The 14,690-nt window shown below is 34.1% G+C and overlaps 1 protein-coding gene across 1 annotated transcript in view; it reads right to left on the reverse strand.

Annotated features, from left to right (window-relative positions):
* Positions 1 to 14,690, reverse strand: part of tbc1d5 (TBC1 domain family, member 5) — a 234,540-nt gene that overhangs the window by 28,750 nt on the left and 191,100 nt on the right. The window contains exons 16-18 of the mRNA XM_088601617.1: positions 8,046 to 8,131; positions 4,308 to 4,567; positions 3,295 to 3,357 (exon numbers count right to left, since the gene is read on the reverse strand). Coding sequence (XP_088457743.1) covers positions 3,295 to 3,357; positions 4,308 to 4,567; positions 8,046 to 8,131 — 409 coding nt within the window. The remainder of the gene's footprint in view (positions 1 to 3,294; positions 3,358 to 4,307; positions 4,568 to 8,045; positions 8,132 to 14,690) is intronic.

A 14,690-nucleotide genomic window follows, 5' to 3' on the forward strand; every position in this document is an offset into this window, starting at 1 on the left:
CCCAAGCTTCTCTCCCTGTCTGTGTGTCTGTGTCTCATGGAGAGCAAGCTGGGGTATGCAAAAAAGATGAATTCCTAATGCAAGAAATTGTATCTGGCCAATAATGTGATCTTATCTTATACTGAATGGTTTTAAAGCCACTACAGTGGCACAATGAACAATGCAGTATTTTCTGATCGAAGTACAGTATAAAAGAAAATTATGTTTTCTAATTACTAGTAATTACTAATTACTTTCTAATTTCTAGATTATTTTTATGCATATGTTGCAAAAAAATGTTGCGTTCACAAGAGAGTACAACAATAAAGTATTTTATTGAGTAATCTTAGTTTTTTTAAACAGCATATATTTTATTTTTAATATTAATTTAATATTTAACATACTGTGATACATAAATGTCAATATTTTATACATATTAAATTTAATTAATGTAGAAGGGTTATTCCTATTGAGCTAGGCACTGATTGGGATTCGAACCCAGGTGTTTCATATGACAGCCCAGAATTCTACCACTGAGTCACTGTCTCACACTGAAGTGGTTACAGTATGCAACTGAAATACATTCTCTGAGTCATTCACAACTACTGACTTCTTTTTTTAAGGTATTTGCTTTAATTTTTAAAAGACACTATATATAATAGATTTTTAAATCGATACTTAAACTAATGTTTTCTCTTTACTATTTATAAACAAATACTAATAATTCTGTATACTATATTCAATTAAATAAATCACTATTAGTGTTACTGTGCAGTATGCCTAGCTCAGGAAAGCAATAATGGGTTAAAACACATTTAATTTTTATCATGGAAATAATATTTAATAATACGATAAAATCATGTTTATTGTACATTATGTTACACATACATGTTCACTGCACCACCTGGCAGTTTTACAAAGTAGTGTGGTCCTGCATCAGATTATTTGAAAAAATACAAAGACAAAAGGTTTTGGGTGTTACCATGCTGTATAATACGGCATGTTTCTTTGCTGTATGGTGCATTATGCTGCATCTGTATATAGGATGTATTTGGCAGTAATACAAGCTTACTTCATTTGACAAAGCTCTGCCATATAAAACAAGTAGGTTTCAAAGACCCAAAATGTAATTTGCATACAGTATGACAACAAGCACAAAATGTAGCAGACATAATTACGGCAGTCTCTCGAAGCAACAGCCATTTCAAGAAGCTTAACCTTGGGCTGATACTTGTACCAGGAACACAGAAGCTTTGTGTCATCAGTTGAGAATATCACAATTTTAGAGGATATGATGAAGGGGTAATTTTGATATGGTAGGGCTCTGCTCAGACATGCTGGTAAGCCATTACATCAAACTGCATATGTTGGCTTTCTACTTTGTAATGGTTCTGGCAAATCATATCAGGGCACTTCACGTTATAAACCTTGTACCAACAGGACAACCACAATAGCTGTCAAAAATACTTATTCGTGTAGAATTTACTCCTTGCACTAAATAGTGAACTGTTGCTGAAAGTGTTAACTTTCAATACATCAGAATGAATGTAACAAAGTTCAAATACAATTGTAAGGAACAATGGAAAACTCATATACAATATGTCTCCAATGATGAAAACATTATATTATTACACTGAAAGTATTTGTAAAGAAAATTCTGTTCAGATATTCCTGAAAAACCCTGAAAAATTAGACAAAGGCTTAACATTGTACTCTCTCTTCAGATTTAATCTTCAGAATCACCTTTAAATATAACCTTGGAATCTAGGAAAAAGAACTCCTAGAAAGATCGAGGAATTAAGGCTGAGTGATATTTTGTTTTATCTAAACGTAAAGTAAACGTAATATTAATTAGAAATTTAAAACTATAATGAACTGATCTACAGTACCTGCACAAAATCATCTAATCAGAAAAGACACATTTTGAAAAGACAAATTCATGTTTGGCTGTTTAGTTCAACTGCTATGGGCTTTATCATTTTTTCATACAGCATAGTATCACCATTAAAAACATCATAAAATATCTTCATTTTAATTTATCTTAAGGTAGGTGTATGCCAGTGCTAAACAGAGCCAGTGACTAGAATTAATTATTTAATTCATAGATTGGACTATTCTCTAACACAGTGAGTGCATAATTGAACACAGTTTGTATTTTGTCAAGTAATGTCCCTGAACACACAGCAGATGACACTCACTATCAGTGCCAAGCTGAGGCTGACATAAATCACATTTCCTGTAATGAAATCAAGAGACCCATCTAGAAAGATCCCACTGATATGAATAATCTATATCCAGGGTAGTCCACTCTTTTATAAGGATAAACAGAACAGATCTCAATTCTTGCTTTGACTGATCAAATTCAGGTAACATCTCCAATCAATTGCCATCCATGTCAACAATGATTTGAAAGAACAAGCCAAAACAAAGAATAATACAAGTGTTTACCTGATGTTCTTACTGAATGTCAATTTTTGGGAAATCAAGGAATATCCTCTGCATGTCCTATTAGATTTAATTACTTTAGGTAGATTAAGGACAGAATAGTAGTTGTTTACAGCCCTGACTCGGACAAGATACAAAAAAATCATAGTGACAAAGGAAGACGCATTATTTTCAAGGAGAACACTTAAAAAATCAGTGTTTTTTAGATTAACTGACTATTTAAATACTTCAGTCAATCTAGTTGTTCAGCATCTAGTGAGTCACTCATGATTTGGAGACCTTAAGATAATGCGTAACTGTGGAATATTACTCATCATTAGATTACAGGTAAATTTCTGCCATATCCTTTCTGACAATCTGACAAGTCCATGGCAGTGCAGAATGCGGTTCATGAAGAATTTGGAAAAGATGGTTGCTTCTAAAAGCAAGAAAGCGAGCACACATACTGTAGATGAACAATCCTTATTCTTTACTACTTTTGCTATGTTTCCAACATTAACAAAACATTAGACCGCCACATTATTGATCATCTTAATTATAGAACAGATTTACCCAATAACGGAACTTCATAGGAACATTCAATTCTTTTTTTCTGTATAGCATTTTTTCCACACATGCCTCCAAGGATTTTATCTATGAAGGTTACTGGCCATTCCAAGAAAACAGAGAACAGTTTTTACATTTTCTTAGTCTAAAGCTTGACTATTCAAAGCACCTTATACAATACCACCCTCTGGTGGATTCAGTCTGGGTCTGCATGGATTTGACATAATGAAATGAGATAGTGAAGTTACAACCAACACAATGCATGAACAAACAAATGGCAGTGCTGCGGTCAGGGAAGGCCAAGAGTTGCCATGGCAGCTTTACCTTGGATGTCAGTTACAGTCTGGACAGGAATAGAGACCTGAGCACCGCCACCTGTAACTACATCTAACAAACAAAAGAAGCTTGTTTTTAATAGGAAAAAGAAGGAAAAAAAAGAATTACTAGCCTTTGCTTTCCCAATATACAATTTTTACTGTATACTTTCTTTAAAAATGTTAATCCCACAAACAAGGGTTTTGGTACTTGTCCTAGGTGATGTCTTACTTCAGAAATGTAAACAATATAGTTTCATTTGTTTTGACTGACATTAAGAAGGTCATTAGGTCATCATCATTGTAACTGTATAGTGTCAACGTTGTAAATGTGCTTTAAATATTCAGTTGGCTATTCATATTTAATTTCTATTAAATGAATATATTTAATAACCTGGTCATTAAAGGGTGAGTGGATATTGTACAATGTAATGATGTACATTTTGGTGTGTATATTGAACATTTGCTACAAAAAGGAACTGAAATAATCTTCTAGGTTGGAGTATCCATTAAATTATAAGGCTACAAAAAACTATTGTTTAGGGTCATATATAAATTTCAATATACCAGCACCAGAAAAGTATTTCTAAGAGCCGTATTGCTGTGATTGCAATCCTCCTTTTTGTCTCCAGCATAAGTTTAAGCAAGCATAAAAAATGTCTAAACTATCTAAACGATAGCTTTCATAGAGAACTTCTTTCTATGTGTTGGGTTTTTGAGGTCATATAAAATCATTAGAAAGGTAGAGATTGTGTATAGATATCATTTAGTTTTAAAAATGAAAAAAAAAAACACTTGAACCTGCTTAAAGCATAATTCCCATAAAGAGAAGTAAATAATTGTAGAAGAAAAAAAATTGGCTTCAGTGTAGTGACAGAAAATGGATTGCAAGAAAATATTCACATTTCCACCAAAAATCAGGGCTTTTTAGTAAGAAATATGTTTTCTAAAAAATTAATTATGTGAACGTTTGGAATTAGTAATGCTTTACTTCCACAGCTGTGCACTGACGTAGGCACTCACCTTTGCTGAGATGCACAGGCATGCTTTCAGACTTCAGCAGCCTGTGGTGCTGAGCCTGTTGCTGTGGTTGTTGTTGGATTTGTGAGGATTCGACCATGGAACGAGTTACAGTCGGAGCTGCCGCAGTGCTCACATCGCTATTAATGGGAGAGACGGTGCTTGCACTGACTGAGATGGCAGGGGCGATTAACTTCCGGCCAAAGCTCAACAGGCTGCTTGACACTTTGTTAATGTTGAGCGGAGCTGCTTTGGCACTAGCTCTATATAACACGAGGGAAGAAAACAAAGCAGGACATGTGTATAATCTTCAAAAATGTTTTAGACTTTTTTATGACACAACTCTTTACTCTTGAACATGAAAACAGCCTAATCATACATTATTTTGGATGGCACAATGGTGTAGCAGTTAGAGCTGCTGTCTCACAGCTCTTGTGTCCTCAAGGTCAGTTCTGTGTAGAACTTCCATGTTCCCCCTCTGGCCAAGTAGGCGTTTTCTGACTTTCCTCCCACAGTCAAAAGACATGCTGGCTAGGTCTGACCGAGTGCGCTAAACTGTCTCCCAAATGCATGATTCCTATTCCCATTAGCTGATATTAGCAGCTATGGCTGGAGCTGCTATCTCCTGGCCACATGCGGCACATATGATAGACAATACTTGTAATAAACCGCTCAGCTAAGATACCATTCATCCATCATCACAGAATTGCTTACTCTTGGAAAGGGTCGCAGCAAACTGGATCCTTCTCCAGAAGCAGAGGGTAAAAGGAGGAACTAAACCCTGGACAGTCTATTGCAGAGGAACAATTAAGAGACAGGAATTTAGCTAGCCAGCATGTCTTTGATGAAAGGAAACCGGAGCTTCTAGAAGAAAACCCACATACATTTTTTGGCACTAAAATTTTATATCTCCATATATAAAATGTATCTTAATGTAACATTGAAAAAAACAAGTAACTAAGAACATTTTTCCATTTGAACACTGTACATGTGAATGAACCGATTACTAAAATAAAAATTGGCAACCAATATGAAAGAAAATTCTTTTTTCATCATTACTATAATTGCGATTTTTGATTAGTGCTGGTCTCTGTACAGATGCGACATGTGCAAATTAAGCTGGAACTGCCTACACTGGCAGCTTTCTGGTATATTTATATACATCAGTGGTGAAATTCATAGCTCTGTGGCAGGCAGAACTTCATTTAATATATGATGCACCTGAAACATGTAACTGCGGGAGGTACCATCATACGGCTGCAGTTTTGCAGCCATTCAGTTGGTATTGCTGGCAACAATCCAAACCCAGAGTGATTACAGATTTGGAACAAGATAAGAGCTGTGTCTGGAGTCAGGCTTTTGCCACAAAGCAAACTACATAGGTGAGTACACGTAACAGGATACTGTGTTTTGTTGCTACTGCAGCCACAACATTTACTTGATGAAGAAAAAAAAATATCCTTGGCTCCAAACTACCCCCGCACAGCAGTGCAAGTTTACAGGCGTTCATTAAGCAAATGGGGGTGCATAACATGAATTATCAAAAATAAAAGAGTCGAGATTTCATCTCCAAAGTGACACTGAGTTTAGATTTCATGAAGCCAGGAACTACATTAAAATAATCTTATTTATTTACTTGCCACAACAAGTAACTATTTATGCCTTACTAGCTATCAGATGTCAAGGTTAAGCTGAACAGACAAAAGTGATAATGAAGCACTGACTGAGTCAGTACAAATCACCAAAGAATGGTCACGTTGCATATTCCCAAGGCAAAGAAATATGTAATTAAACTAAAATACTAAATTTTGAGGCACTGGAACAAAATACAAGGTGTTTCAAACAACATAACAATACATGTAATATCACTAATATTACATGTAATAGCGTCAGAAGGTTATCTTTACTATAATAAAAGACATTTCATTGCCAGCAACTACCGCTGCACGCTGTATTGTTGTGCATTTGATAAATAAACTTTGATTTGATTTGAAACAGCATTGAGATCTTGTAAAAACATGCCCATTAGCACTATAAATGTATATAATATTTCATATGAGGAGGAAGAGCAGGTGGATAAAACACTATTATACAATAATATACTATTATTCACAGACCCAAAACAGGTAAAACTTCTGTCTTTAATGGCACTGCACTGTATGTCTCTTTGATCATTTAATTAATAAAATACTAGATGTTGAATAATTTCAATGCTTCATTAAGGATTTTAACTTGTTTGATCATCAACTTTCTAAAAATAATTTTCCTGTGCAAACACAACTGTTCTAACAGGTATCTGCGGGTATTTTTTTGGTCAGCCATCTATTACAAAACAAGTTGTGAATAAATAGGTACTTTAAGAAAGTACTGCACAGGTATTTTAAGGAAGCATTTAAGCAAACTCCCTGTAAAAACTCAAATTCAAATTTGGACGATAATTCTTCTAGTCATTTATCCTATCATTTACAGATGCGTCATCTTCATCTGAGAATGTCACTAGCTGTGCTGTTACCCTTAAACAATTGCACAAACAGCTCTGATTCTAAAAAAATATCTTTTCATTATTTTCATATATTTCAGCACCTTTAAAAGTCAATGGAGATGCATTATCCCCTGCTGCCTTATATCTTTTAGGCACATGCTGAAAATTTCCCAGAGATTGTTTTAGAATCAATAGTGAAACACAAAAGGAGGACACAAGTAGAAACTATATGGAAGTGCATTTAAAATTGAGAAAAGGAGGTTCTTCTTTTCCCAAAGGGTTGAGAGACTATGGTGCAACCTACCCGGTACACTGCTGAAGCCTTGGCTTTTACACAGCAAATGGCTGGAAGAAATAAGCTATTAAGTATCGAATGGGTTAGATGAACCTCCGAATGGCTTCCTTCCTCTTGGAACCATTCTCATGCTCTTACGTTCATAATACTGTACGTATCATCCACTTACACATAAACGAACCATAGACCTAAGCAGTTTGAATTTGCAGTTCAAGATCTTTATATCATGTTTGAGGATTTGGCACATGAATTCAGAGCTATAATTTATGGTGCTATTTCATACACACAAAATCAAAAAAGTAAAAAAAAAATATTTAAATGCACCATAAACTTTTAAATCCACAAAATGCTCTCTACTTTCAAGATCTAAAAGAAATGCAATATAAATTAAAAAAAAACTAGTTACAGTCAACGGAATTTCAATGTGCTGAAAACATGATCAGAAGTGTTGCTGTATTACAACCCACAATGCTGTGCTCATTTTAACACATCACTGTCTTTAAATCTCTTTAAACACTAAATTTAACTTTCTTTGCTCAAAGACATCATTAGTTCATGTTTGCTCTTCCTCTTTCATACAACCCTAAGAAATGAGACCCTAAGAAAGTACAATCACCTGTTTTGATTGGGGGAAATTCATGCTTGTTCACACTACAAGGCCCTTCCAAAATGCTCAGCAAATCTAAGTTTTCAAGTGCAGCAGGGTTACTTTCACCTGTTTCACAGTTAATTTAATTTACTTTGTGTTACATTCATATCTCTCGGCTTTACTAAACACTATGAAACATGCACGCTGGTGTAAACTGTATAATGCAGGAATTCTACACACTCACCTCTCTGACAATTACCAAGCCAGTGCATGTGAGTTTTTAACACAACTATTTCTCATAAACTGTAAAGCAGGGACATACGTTTAAGTAAGGTACACAGCATACATACTGTACTGTATATGATTAAAACTTACCGACTCTTGCTCATTAGGTCTGCTCCACGAGTCTTGTAATAGTCTAGATTCTGTTGAAACTGGTAGTTCACCGGTCTTGGGTTGTTCTGGAACGGTAAAGTTTAATTTTAAACTTTAACAAAATTCATAATTACACGATATTCAACTGAAAACAAATTCAAATTCAAAATACAGAAACCACTACTACAGGACTACATACTGTACATTCTGACTGCAAGGGCTGCTTCTATATTTTTATTTTCTTATTTATTCTTCTTCTATTTTTTTTTCTGCATTTGATTGTGTCTCGCCATACCAAAGGTGAACCTAATGAGGCACAAACAACTGGGAAAAAATAATTTTTCCAAGTTGTATGTGAGGACCAAAGCAAGAGTGGGGAAGCAAAATAGTGATGTGTCACACTAAAAGCCCACTGACTGATCAAGCATTGTGATTTGTAGTCTCAGCTGATGTTCAGTCTCTAGTCATGTTCTCAGATTCAGGAATCTTTATAGAAATCTGTTATTTGTATTTCTAAGGATGCAAAGTTTCTTTTATCAATAGACATAGACATCTAGTAATCTAGTAATAACAACAGAGAAAATGCAGACATTTTGTACTTACGTTACAGTTCAAAAAATGAAAACATAGCATATGCATGTAATAAAATGGCACATGACATTTAAACATGTGGGTATATTCAGAATATTCATTCCACTAGATGGCAGATTTAACACAGAAAATATCAAGTAAATAATTTTCTACACTGATTAAATCCAATTTAGATCTGTAGTCTAATTATGGGAGAGCCATAAGGGACCGGCTGGTAGAAAAAAAAAACCTTAAAAATTAACCAACCCTTTTGCCTATATACTGTAGGAGCAAATACATTAAAACAAATGAATGATTAATAAAAAAACCCACCCTAAAATGTATTAAAATGTATTAAAAAGGCTTTTAAGGAAAATACTTTGATTATCAGGGGTACCCATCAGTTCTTACTTCAATGTAGGAGTACCTCTCAATGTAGTTTCGGAGACTGCTTCTTTGTCTTTCTGTATGACGCTTAATACAATCAGTGGATAACAACATTAAGATGGAAGACAACATCTAGGTAACTTCGTTTATAATTAAAAACAGATGTGTCCATTTAATATTTTAAATACAGTGAAAGACAGATTCATCCTTGAAGAAATGTACTCATTAAAATTAGAAGGCTGATAAAACTGTGGAGCTAATAAAAAAGACATGGTTTCATTATAACTTATTAAAAGAAACAATGCAATGTAATAATTGCCTGCTGTCTATAATCTTGGAATAAAAAAGACTAATTTTATAAGAATGAATTCTTTGGGCAACATTTAGCATTTTATTTATTTAGCCAAGCATTAATTAGATGCACTAGACTTGACATGACGTTGAAAGGCATGGGTTAATACTAAATATTTGTGTTTTACTTTGTGGTAAAATTTTGGTTAATTTTTTAAACATTTATTAGAGACTATACAGATTCTAAGTATAACTGGGCAACCTCAGCACTTGGGCTGAAGCAATACCTAATCTGAATTACAATTTTCCAACTTTCACTATATCACAAATAATTGATATACCTGTACCTGGTAGTGCAGTGCTATACCTAGCAGAATATTTTTGCTACAATTACAACAATTGTTTTTAATGTAAATAGAGAAGTAAATAAAATAGTTTTCCTTATTAATAAAAAGGTCTGGGATGTTTATCAAGCAGCATGTGGATAATGCATATAATGTTGAATTATGAACAGGACAAGAATGGGGAATACAAACCAGCATTTTTATGATTGCAACAAACAGCGATAGCATATTTACTAAAGTGCTTTATTTTAGTACATGACGTAAGTCTGAAAGGATTTTCAACCTGTCATGAAAAATATACTGTCCTGGCATTCAATACTGTGTCAGCTGACACACCACAGAAGCGGCTCTTTTAACAATCTTGGAGAATTCCAACCCACAGCAGGGGTCCCAAAAGCTAGTTTCCATGTATGACTAAAGATTTGCTAAGGATTTCTTTCACTTGAGATGCTTCTCACTTGAAAATCTCAAGTGACTGATACAGTCAGATTTGTTCTGTTTAATAATTCACATTATTTCCTTTTGTTGTTGTGTGGCTGATAAAGATGGGTTTGGACATGATAGTGTAGTTGGTATCACAACTGTCACATTTAATAAGTTATCTGCTTTGGCTATTATAACTACAAAAACTTGATTTTAATGGAAAACTAAGAATAAACAACCTACAGAGTCTTACTGGATTATCAGCAATGGGCAAATAATTTTGGGATATTGATAACATTATTTGCATATAACTACTTCAAGTTACTTACACAGTAGATAAAAGCAAACTTCTGATGAGAACTAAATAATAAAACCAGTGGCTGAGCTAGGGTTTTCAGAGAACAAACAACAATTTCAAAAAAACAATTCAGCATTCTCCAAGCATTATACATAAACTATATAATCTAGATATATTATACAAGCACTGTGGACACCTGGCAATTCATAGACAAAAAACTCTAAATTCTAGAAATCATGATGCTTTAAACTCCACTTTAGGACACTCTAAATTTCCATCACACATACAGTATAACAGTTACATTAAGATCATTTAAAATGTTTAGTGCATTATTAATGCACCCCGCCCAACTGCTACCCCCCTGGTTGACACACAAATTGTTTCTAGCAAAAAATAGCAGAATATAGCAAATTACAACTGAAGTGTCATTCAAATCATCTAAAAAACACTCATTGCCACTTTTTAGGTTAGAGTACCTCAAAGTGTGTAGCTTGTTTTAATGCAGTCTAAACCACACAACTTGCAAAGGAGGTGTCTGCTACTCAACAGGCTTTCTAATGACTTGGTTTCTGGAATACAATAAACAAAGCTCAGAAGGGTAAACAATGCTGATAAAAGAAATCCGAAGTGTCTCCCTTGAGCAGAAAATAAGACTAATTCAACGAATATGTCAGAGCCTCTATACCCAGGGAAAGGTAACCATCATTAGAGGAGTGAATTGCTCAGCTGTTTATAAGCAGGAAGCTCAGGGGGAAGTCTTCAGAAGCCCAAAAGGAATAGCGTTTCAGGGTTACTCAAACATATGTTGCAGGTGTTTTAAATACACGACAGGTGGGCACAGCTCATCCACTGTAAAGAGTGTTGTGTTGTTTAATCTGTGCCAAATATACTTAATGCCACCAAGTAGGGGGAAACATACACAGAGTAGCTGCCAAGCTCAACACTTGGCAAAATAATTAGTAGCCAGGGCAAACAGATTTCAGTTCAGAATTAAGAAATATGCTTATTTAGAAAATTTTTTTTTTTGCAAAATGTAATACATAATTCTCACATACACCCCTATTTTAACATTTGATTTCCTTATTGCCATATTGTACATTTCACAGATTAATACATTTACAATAGTTACCAACACAGCACTTCAAAACTACTCAGCATCTAATTAATATTGAGATATGTTTGGTGTTATTTCTCCTCTGAAATGCATGAAAGAAGTTTGCATCATAGATCCCTTGAAAGGGCAACCACAACTGGAGTTGCAGTGCTATAATACATGACACAGTGGACTCAAAACAACAGCAGCTTGGCCACAGGGCTTGACTTCACTTCTCCAGAAAAGCAATAATGGTTCTAATTGAATTTAAACTGGACTACTGAAGCTAAAATAACACAATTTCATTTTCATTTGTATTTTGTACTTATTGTTATAAATTCCATGAATTGTAAAAGTAATCATCTACAGCCAATTAGTGTACAGTACACGAATTTACTTTTTTTCCCTGATTTGAAATGCAGAATATCAAGCATGTATTTTTGTTTAGCAAAATAACATTCAAAACAGAACTACAGCTGTTGTCAAATTAATGTGCTTGGTTGCAAGCCCAAAAGAACAACAAATGTCTGGTTAGATATGAGATATGTGGTTAGATATCTCATCAGATGCACTCAAAATCCGTTACAGAAGAAGATCCGAACACGACTTCAAACTCCATTATACATCCGGTTTTGCTAATGCCTAACTCACTGGCTTTTGATGGATAACTGACAAATCATTGACATACACCTTTTATAAATCCTTGTCTTTTGGTCATAACAACATCTATGTTGTTGGGGTTTGTTTTTCTGATTATAGATCAAATGTTCAATGTACATACTGTACATTATGTGATGTACATACTGTACATCACATAATGTCCTTATGTTATGAGTAAAATTCCTATTTGCCCTTAGTATTTTAGACATCTGACATGCCTTGTGTAAATGGAAATATACGATAAGACACTGCCACTCAAGTGGTTTGATTAATTAAAAATTAATTGACATATTAATGAAAATGCCACACTGCTGGAAAGGAATATCCCTTTTTCTGTCTGGGTGCTGAATACAATGAAGCTCTTCAGGTGGAACTGCAATTTGAACCTTATTTCTTTAATGTTCATCGAAATGTGCAACCATCAGAACCTTTTAACATCTTTTGAAAACATTTTTATAGTCATAACTGCATCAAAATACAGTTCCAATCCTAAGGTATATGTTTCCGTTGATATACTGAGAGTTTTTTTTTTATTTTTTGCATAATATATAAATTATTATTGCACTTATTGGATGCATTTACTGAAGTAAGGTAAAAATATGGATATTAAAAGCAATAATGGGGTAAAATCTTTTGGGATTGTCAAATTACTGCAACAGAGTAACTAAACTTGAACTCTTTCCAAAAATTTTCCTTAGCTGCTGATGCCAGACCCCAGAGGAATCATTACAGCACCACTCAGACTGGATTCTCAGGGAGTCAAGACAAGTCCTGAGAGATCTGCATCAACAGTCAACACACTAACAACAGCTGCGACCTGAGAGTCTAATGATAAATATATTTATGAAATAACACTCAAATCTGCCAATTCTAATATTTATTTTGAAGATCCAGCGGCAAACATCTTTGGTAATTTTTCTGTTATTTTATATTTAAATATGCATAAATTATTTTATTATAAAATTATAAAATCAGAATGTTAGGAACAATTGGCTGATAAAATTATGAGACAAACGAATGTTATCATGAAAGTCTTTGACTATTAGAGAATCTGGAATGTATGCCAAGAAAAGTGTCTGAATCATAAACTGACAAAATAAAGCAAAACTGAAGCTCTTTTGAATGTCTTCCTTGCACACTAAACTCAATCCACAAAATAGCGATTCATCATTCTGAGTATAGTATTGTAAGATTAAATACTGTCTGACCCTCTTAATTTTGTGATTTTGTGAATATCTCCTGTATAATATTTTAAGGAATTCATCACTGACATTAAGATAACGCAGATATGGAGTTTTTGTTTCCACATATAGTATTCATCCAGTCACTATTTTTTATAGAAAGTAGGATTTAAAAAATATATCCACAAAAATCCATTAAGTCCATTTTTCCATGAACTATAGAGATACAGACATCTAGAATGAGCAAGGTGTCAGTCGGTATACCGCAAATGGCACTGAGTTATTAAAAACGGCATCGTGTCATAGTGTCTCGCAAGCTTGTAAACCGCAATTACACCATATTCTTCTCTGTGCATAATTGCACATAAACAAATAGCTGTTTTGTAAACAACAGTGGTTTAAAAAAAAACAAAACCGTAGGACCTCAACAAAGAGATGTCCAGTCCCAAAACACTGAACCTCTATTTTATATGGCTTATTTTACTCAGCTAAAAGAAAACATGATGTTTGGTATGTGATGTGTGAGGTAACACACAGGTTCTGTTTTCCTGATGTTCTAATTTAGTGACACAGGACACAAATGTGGGTGAAACAGCATGTTGAGGTGAACTAATTCATAGTTATTTACAAATGTCCAGAAGCTTCAGTCTAACATTACTGCACATTAAAAGATAATTTAAAACAGAACAAATATATAACAATGTCTTTTCACCTTAAACATTCATGGACTTGCATTGGCAAGTGCCTCCTCCCCTACATTCTATATTTATATAAAGTTTCTTTGCAGTGTAATAGAAAATGAAACTGCCTACCAAATCAACCCAAAAGTAACCAACACTTTTAGTTTTTTAGTTTTTAATTTAGGTCGTGGCTTAAGTTCAAAGTCTGTGAACCACCATTTGTTAATGCTCCATTAGTATTGTTGAAAGAAGCTCTCGAGCTGCTTTTGTTCCCGAGATATAGTGCCTTATTTTTCGGGTAATCTCGGTGACGGACTACAAAGAACTTAACTGTTAATAGCAAACCCAATACTAACACTAATAATAGTTAATAAAAAATAGTTAAAAAAATATTTAACTGAATTGTTAACATAATTAATAAATGTGAGGATAACAACGGCTGCAATTTGTTTTCTCAATCTGCCTGGGAGGGTGAGGTGGATGTTTTGCATTTGCATAACATTATTTTTTGTGTGTTTGTGAAGAGCAAACTTAAAATAAAATTAAATCGGTCTCCAATACCTTAATGTAACCAAATAACAAAAATTGCCACTCTAGCCTTAAAAAGGGAAAATTAGGAAACACCTGTATTTTCTTAAAACAAATTTCATAATAGCATATCATAATATTTCCAAGCTGTGTCAATATTTTTCAAAACTGAAGAAGCAATCTTAGAAGT

This window comes from Lepisosteus platostomus, chromosome 12 (assembly GCF_059453375.1).
Source record: "Lepisosteus platostomus isolate fLepPlt1 chromosome 12, fLepPlt1.hap1, whole genome shotgun sequence".
In the NCBI taxonomy this organism is placed as follows: Eukaryota; Metazoa; Chordata; class Actinopteri; order Semionotiformes; family Lepisosteidae; genus Lepisosteus; species Lepisosteus platostomus.